The sequence below is a fragment of the Mandrillus leucophaeus genome, unplaced genomic scaffold, assembly GCF_000951045.1.
Source record: "Mandrillus leucophaeus isolate KB7577 unplaced genomic scaffold, Mleu.le_1.0 Scaffold9, whole genome shotgun sequence".
NCBI classification, from domain to species: Eukaryota; Metazoa; Chordata; class Mammalia; order Primates; family Cercopithecidae; genus Mandrillus; species Mandrillus leucophaeus.
In genome coordinates, this window is record NW_012109807.1 from 7,545,733 (window position 1) to 7,554,215 (window position 8,483).

Here is an 8,483-nt window from a genome sequence, read left to right on the forward strand (position 1 = left end):
AGGCCCTATGCAAGTCCAAAATCCAGCAGGGCAGTCAAATCTTAAAACTCCAAAATGATTTCCTTTGACTCCATGTCTCACATCCAGGTCACACTGATGCAAGAGATGGGTTCCCTTGGTCTTGGGCAGCTCTGCCCCTGTGGCTCTGCAGGTTACAGCCTCCTTCCCGGCTGCTTTCATGGGCTTGTGTTGAGTGCGGCTTTTCCAGGCATGTGGTGAAAGCCATGGGTGGATCTACCATTGTGGGGTCTGGAGGACGGTGGTCCTCTTCTCACAGCTACACTAGGTGGTGCCCCAATAGGGACTCTGTTAGGGGGTCTCTGACCCCACATGTCCCTTCCGCACTGCACTAGCAGAGGTTCTCCATGAGAGCACCACCCCTACAGCAAACTTCTGCCTGAGCATCCAGGCGTATCCATTCATCCTCTGGAATCTAGGTGGAAGTTCCCAATGCTGGACTTCTGTGCACCTGCAGGCTCAACACCACACGGAAGCGGCCAAGGCTTGGGACTTGCACCCTCTGAAGCCACGGCCTGAGCAGTTCCTTGGCCCCTTTTAGTCAAGGCTGGAGTGGCTGGGACACAGGTCACCAAGTCCCTAGACTGCACACAGCAGAGGGACCCTGGGCCCGGCCCAGGAAACCGTGTTTCCCTCCTAAATCTCTGGGCCTGTGATGGGAGGGGTTGCCACAAAGGTCTCTGACATGCCTTGGAGACATTTTCCCTATTGAGCTTAACCATTCAGCTCCTCCTTACTTATGCAAATTTCTGCAACTGGCTTGAATTTCACCTCAGAAAATGAGATTTTTCTTTTCTATCACATTGTCAGGCTGCAAATTTTCCAAACTTTTATGCTCTTTCCCTTTTAAAACTGAATGCTGGCCAGGCGTGGTGGCTCATGCCTATAATCCCAGCACTTTGGGAGGCCAAGGCGGGTGGATCACGAGGTCAGGAGTTCGAGACCAGCGTAACCAACGTGATGAAACCCTGTCTCTACTAAAAATACAAAACAGCACAGGAAATCTGGCCATGGTGGCGGGCACTTGTAATCCCAGCTACTTGGGAGGCTGAGGCAGGAGAATTGTTTGAAGCTGGGAGGTGGAGATTGCAGTGAGCTGAGATCGTGCCATTGCACTCTAGCCTGTGCTACAAGAGCGAAACTCTGTCTCAAAACAACAACAACAACAACAACAACAACAACAAAAAGCTGAATGCCTTTAACAGCACCCAAGTTACCTCTTGAATGCTTTGCTGCTTAGAAGTTTCTTCCACCAGATACCATAAATCATCTCTCCCAAGTTCAAAGTTCCACAAATCTCTGGGGCAGGGGCAAAATGCTGCCAGTCTCTTTGCTAAAACATAACAAGAGTCACCTTTACTCCAGTTCCCAACAAGTTCCTCATCTCCATCTGAGACCACCTCAGCCTAGATTTCATTGTCCATACCATTATCAGCATTTTGGTCAAAGCCATTCAACAAGTCTCTAGGGAGCTCCAGACTTTCCTATATTTTCCTGCCTTCTGAGCCCTCCAAACTGTTCGGCCTCTGCCTGTTACCCAGTTCCAAAGTCGCTTCCACATTTTCGAGTATCTTTTCAGCAGCGCCCCACTCTACTGGTACCAGTTTACTGTATTAGTCTATTTTCATGCTGCTGATAAAGACATACCTGAGACTGGGCAATTTACAAAAGAAAGAGATTTAATTGAACTTACATTTCCAAGTGGCTGGGGAAGCCTCATAGTCGTGGCAGAAGGCAAGGAGGAGCAAGTCACATCTTACATGGATGGCAGCAGGCAAAGAGAGAGCAACCTTGTGCAGGGGAACTCCTCTTTTTAAAACCATCAGATCTCGTAAGACTTATTCACTATCACGAGAACAGTATGGGAAAGATTTGCCCCCATGATTCCATTAACTCCCACCAGGTCCTTCCCACAATACGTAGGAATTCAAGATGAGATTTGGGTAGGGACACAGCCAAACCATATCACGTACCATCTAAACTTCAGCAAAGCAAAGCAGAAACCAGAAATCCCCGAGTGTGGTAGGGATAGAGAATTTGCGTTGTGACTTTATGCCATTTTTGTTTGCACACTGTGGATCACCGTGGGCTTTGCTTTCATCGTAAGTGCATTCTTTGCACTCCATGTGAGTTAGCATTTTCTAAGAATGCTCCTCATCCTAGTTGTTACGCTTGTAATTTTTTTTTGTTTTTTTGAGACAGGGTCTCGCTCTGTTGCCCGGGCTGGAGTACAGTGGTGTGATCACAGCTCACTGCAGCCTCCACCTCCCAGGCTTAAGTGATCCTCCCACCTCAGCCTCCCAAGTAGCTAGGACTACAGGCATGCTCCACTATGCCCAGCTAAGTTTTTTATTTTTTGTAGAGACAGGGTCTTGCCACGTTGCTCAGGCTGGTCTCGAACTCCTGGACTCAAGTGATTCTCCTGCCTCAGCCTCCTGAAGTGCCAGGATTAAAGGCATCAGCCACCACACCCGGCCTTAAATTCTGAGGTAGATTATTCTGTGTAATTTTGCTTCCATTGTAACTCATCCTGTCTTTTGGCATCTCAGAGTAACTTGGTCAGAACAGAAATCTGGATTGGGGGCCCTCTCCTCAAGTATGTTGTTCTGAGTGAAAGTTGCCCCGTCCACTTACTCAAGTCTTCCTTGATTCCTCCCCTTCTCTTGTCTGCCAGCTGAAGCCCCATTGGTGAGGGTCTCCATCATCCACTCATCTCCACCTCTTCAAACACCCTACGGCCTCATTTAAACCACCATCTTTCTTTAGTTAATACAGTAACTTCCTAACTGATCTCCCAAAGTGCTTTTACTTTTTGTGAAATTTGATAATCTCTTACAATTACAAATTGGATAATGTCACTCCCCTGCTTACAACCTTACAATGGCTTTCTCTTGCACTCAGCATTAAAACAAACTTTGTTATATGCAGTGTGACCCCCGGCTGATTTTCTCAATCTGGGCTTATTCTGCTTTCGATCCAGCCTGCTCTTGGTATTTCTTGACTATGTCAAAATCATTCTGTCTTCAGGGCCTTGTTACTTCCTCTTCTGCGGTATTCTTCATCAGCTCTTTCTCATGGTTACCAGCTCAGCTGATATCAGAGAGGCCTTCCGTGACCACATGACCTATAGGGGTACCCCCTCCCCATTCATCACTTTGACAGTATCAACCTATATATATCATCCTGTAAGATACATATATTTTAAATCTTTTTCCCCTTTCTAGAATGTGCGTTCCATGAGGGCAGGGACCTTATCTATGTTATTTACCATTGTATGCCTGACACCTAGAATAATACCTTGCAGTAAATATGTGTAAAACAAATAGAGCAAGTATCTTTTTTTGGAGGTGGGGGACGGAGTCTTGTAGAGCAAATATCTTTTTGAGTGCTTGAAAACTCTTCTTACCTAAAATGGAATAGAGGGATGTGGCATGAGACCTTGGGGCAGTCCCTTAAACCTTTCACGTCTTAGTATTCTTACCTCAAGAATCGGGGTGGTAGATCCATGATCTTTACGCTTCCTTCTGGCATTAGAATTCTTTTGTTTGTTTTTGAGATGGAGTCTCACTGTGTCGCCCAGGCTGGAGTGCAGTGGCACGATCTTGGCTCACTGCAACCTCCACTTCCTGGATTCAAGCTATTCTCCTGCCTCAGCCTCCTGAATAGCTGGGACTACAGGTGCCCGCTACCATGCCCGGCTAATTTTTTGTATTTTTAGTAGAGACAGGGTTTCACCATGTTAGCCAGGATGGTCTCGATCTCCTGACCTCATGATCCGCCCGCTTCGGCCTTCCAAAGTGCTGAGATTACAGGCGTGAGCCACTGCACCCAGCCGCTGGCATTAGAATTCTGTGAATTATAAGTATTTTTTAGTATCTCCAAAAACTTGTTGCATGATTAAGGCTAAGTTGTTTTTAACATATTCAAAATACTTCTCTATTGATACATACTTAGTATACTAAGACTTTAAGGCATAATTTTTAAAAACTTACTTTGAAATACCTCTATAATGCAATATGTTCCTAAAAAATCACTGTGGTATGAAAATGGTGCAAAAAAATGAGAGCAAGAGGGTTAGGATCACAACACTCAAAAAACTTTGTCAGTTACACATAAAAAAGGATAAGAACCTAATAATAATGGTGGCACATTTTTTCACAGGTTAAATGATTGAGAAATACATAGATGTGGCACTCTATCTTGAAAAAGCCCTGAGATTTGCTTGTTAAAGTGGGTTGCTGAAGGTTGCAGCTTTTAAGTTATTGTGAAGGGCTGTGAGGTAGGTTATTTGAAATCTGATGGAAGGTTGCAACACCCAGTGTAGATGGGTGTGGTTGATAGCTGTGGTGAACTGAGACAGCTGCTAGGTATTTTGAGGTGTGTGCATTTTGTATGCAGTATTTCTGCACGGTTCGGTTCAATTTTCTGAACTCAGATCAGCTGGGTACAATTTTCTGTTGCTGACCTGGTTGTTTCAGAAGACAAATTGCACGTAAGCTAATGTGAACTTCACGTGTTATGCCCCAATTTTTCCCTAATATATTAATCATATAGAAACAAATTTGTGTTGAAAACAAGTATTACAGGAACATTGACTGTAATTTTAGACTTTAAAAATGTTGCACAAATAGTACACAAAGTTTTCTTTTCTTTCTTTTTTTTTTTTTGAGATGGAATCTTGCTTTGTCACCCAGGCTGCAGTGCAAGGGCACAATTTCAGCTCACTGCATCCTCTGCCTCCCAGGTGATTCTTGTGCCTCCGCCTCCCAAGTAGCTGGGATTATAGGTGCACGCCCCCATGCCCAGATAATTTTTGTATCTTTAGTCGAGACTGGGTTTCACCATGTTGGCCAGGCTGGTCTGAAACTCCTGAGCTCAAGTAGTCCACCACCTCTGCCTCCCAAAGTGCTGGGATTACAGGCATGAGCCACTGTGCCCGGTCACAAAGTTCTCATATGCCTTTACCCAGTGTCCCTACATGACCATAGTACAGTGATCAAAAGCCAGGAAGTTAACATCGATGCTACAGTGTTAACTAACCTTAGCTCTTATTCCAATTTTGTCATGTGTTTCATTGTTGTTATTTTTCTCTTCCAGGATCCAACTCAAGATCCCATATTTCACTTAATTGTCATGGTTCCTAAGTCTTTTCCAGTCGGGGACAGTTCATTACTCTGTCTTTCATGACCATAACACTTTAAAGAGTACTGTTATTTTGTGGAGCATTGCCCCAGTTTGGATTTCTCTGATGTTCTTTCGTGGTTAAGTTGAGGTTATGCATTGTTGGCAAGAACAACCACACAATTGATGTGCTCTTCTTGGCATGTCTTATGCTTGAAGTCAATAGATAAGACATTAATTTTTAAGATATGTTTAGTATTTTTAAGTTTTAGTTGTATAATACAGTTTGCTGTTTATACTTTACAGCCATTCATTTTTAGTGTGAGGTTTAATGTCTTTCATTTTTATCAGTTCCTTTTTTCTTATGGTTAAGCCATGTGAAAATGAATTACAGTCATTATAGGTATGCCCTCGTATTCTTTATTTTTCTTTCTGAAACTTAATATATTTTGATCCATCAATTATTCCTATCCATTTGAGAGGGTATAATACTTTTGAAATGGAAGTGTTTTTCTGTATTGTCCTTGTACAATTTTTTAATATAATTACGGTTTTGTTTTTTTTTTCAGTTTCCATAGTCATGGGCATTCCCACAGTGAAAAGAGAAGTTAAATCTTACCTCATAGAAACTCTTCATTCCCTTATTGATAATCTGTATCCTGAAGAGAAGTTGGACTGTGTGATAGTAGTCTTCATAGGAGAGGTAATTATTTAATTGTTGTTACGTTTTTACCATATATAGCCTATAAGAGTTGAAACCCTAATTGAATATTTGAATATGCTTTTAAAAGCACTTTTAAAAAATGTGATGAGTAAAGCTTAGGTAATATATTCTATCTGACAGTTTAATGTAAATCTAACTTATGTTTGCCTTTACTTCTCTCCTGCAGTTACAAACCAGGAATAGTAATCTTTGTTGTCAATAGAATGATATACCCATAGATCTTTAAGAACGTGTCCCCTATGAGTGAGAACATGCGATGTTTGGTTTTCTGTCCTTGTGATAGTTTGCTCAGAATGATGGTTTCCAGCTTCATCCATGTCCCTACAAAGGACATGAACTCATCGTTTTTTATGGCTGCATAGTGTTCCATGGTGTATATGTGCCACATTTTCTTAATCCAGTCTGTCATTGATGGACATTTGGGTTGGTTCTCACTCGTAGGTGGGAATTGAACAATGAGAACACTTGGACACAGGATGGGGAACATCACACACCGGGGCCTGTCGCTGGGTGAGGGGAAGGGGCAGGGGGAGGGATAGCATTAGGGGATATACCTAATGTAAATGATGAGTTAATGGGTGCAGCATACTAACATGGCACATGTATACATATGTGACAAACCTGCACATTGTGCATACGTACCCTAGAACTTAAAGTATAATTTTAAAAAAAAAAGAAAATTATGTAAAAAAAAAAAAAAAAGACATGTCCCCGTTTCTAGCTCTAAGACTTAAATTTGGACATTTGCACTGATGATCTTTGGGAGTCCTGAAACCTGAAAAAGGTTTAGTCTCAGCTGGGGTTTCATCATCCTTTTATTCTATCCATCCCTTCTCTGTACTCCTAAGAAATCGTGTGAATGAGAAATACCACACTTCTTGTATTTTAGTATCCTCAAAAGATTTAGAGAAAGAATAAATCTTGAAAAAGTTCTTTTTAAATCATGAGGAAGAAGACCCTAGAGTAAATAATTTCTTAATTATTGTGTAGAGTTTCAGAATGGGAAAGGATTTAGGACATAGTATAGTTCTGGCCCACTAATTCGTAACTTTTTAGAGTTCCCCATGTCTTTTTAAATGAAAATGGTCTTGATGATTTCCTTATTAGAGAAGTAAACAAATGCATACTGTTCAAAACAATTACATAAATGTATAATGAAAAATTACCTGTTACTCCTCTATATAAATATAGCTATTTCAAAATATATGTTAAGGGTTTTTTTCCTGTGGCTTGTACAGCTATATATGAATGGGATCATTCTATATATATTTTAATGTAGTGGACATTTTTCCATGCTAACAAGAATAAATATCACAACATCATTCTTTATGGCTATAAAATATTTCATTATGTGGTTTTAGCACAATTTATTTAATGTGTGATTATGATAGACATTTAGGCTGTTTCCTAACTGATACAGGTTGTCTCTTATTGAAAAACACCTGAATTCTTTGTAATTGTTGCAAAACGGAACAAGAAATCATATGTATGCGGAGGTGATGGCTAAATGAAGTGGTTAGAAAGAGACAGAAGGAGTTTTTGAGGCGGATTTCAGGCAGAATATTGCCTAAACCAGAACAACCAAATGATGCTGGTGGTAACCATGAAGAGGACTTTGTATTGAATGAATATATATGTATATATTTTGTGACAGGATCTCACTCTGTCACCCAGGCTGGAGTGCAGTGGTGCAGTTTTGGCTCACTGCAGCCTCGACCTCCCAGGCTCAAGCAATCCTCCTATATCAGCCTCCCGAGTAGCTGGGACTACAAGTGTGCACCACCATGCCCAGCTAATTTTTTGTATTTTGTGTGTGTGTGTGTGTGTGTGTGTGTGTATGTTTGTCAAGACGGGATTTCACTATGTTGCCCAGGTTGTCTCCTGAGCTCAAGTGATTCTCCTACTCCAGCCTCCCAAAGTTCTAGGATTACAGGTGTGCACCACCACACCCAGCCTAAGATATTTTTTTATATTACCTTGTTTATTCACATTGTTTCAGCAATTTGCCCAGCAGCATTCCAAATACCTTACATAAAAACTATAGGATTTGAATTTAGATTCTATAAGGAAATAACAAATTCATCAAGTTGGACGAGCACCTACTGTTCAACTTTGAAAAATTGAGTTTCTAGAATTTTCAGGTTCATGGAGTATTTAGTATACAGTATGAAAACAATGTTGGTTTTTTTTTTTAATTCAGTGTTCTTTTTTTTTTAATTATTATTATACTTTAAGTTCTAGGGTACATGTGCACAACGTGCAGGTTTGCTACATATGTATACTTGTGCCATGTTGGTGTGCTGCACCCATCAACTCGTCAGCACCCATCAACTTGTCATTTACATCAGGTATAACTCCCAGTGCCATCCCTCCCCCTCCCCTCTCCCCATAATAGGCCCTGGTGTGTGATGTTCCCCTTCCCGAGTCTAAGCGCTCATTGTTCAGTTCCCACCTATGAGTGAGAACATGCGGTGTTTGGCTTTCTGTTCTTGCGATAGTTTGCTGAGAATGATGGTTTCCAGCTTCATCCATGTCCCTACAAAGGACATAAACTCATCCTTTTTTATGGCTGCGTAGTATTCCATGGTGTATATGTGCCACATTTTCTTAATCCAGTCTG

At 41.6% G+C, this 8,483-nt stretch overlaps 1 protein-coding gene across 2 annotated transcripts in view; it reads left to right on the forward strand.

Moving 5' to 3' along the window:
- The window catches only part of MGAT4A (mannosyl (alpha-1,3-)-glycoprotein beta-1,4-N-acetylglucosaminyltransferase, isozyme A), a 137,346-nt gene that overhangs the window by 64,483 nt on the left and 64,380 nt on the right, over positions 1-8,483 (forward strand). For both annotated transcript variants that reach the window (XM_011969621.1, XM_011969622.1), the window contains one exon: positions 5,709-5,842. In XM_011969621.1, the coding sequence (XP_011825011.1) occupies positions 5,709-5,842 (134 nt within the window). The remainder of the gene's footprint in view (positions 1-5,708; positions 5,843-8,483) is intronic.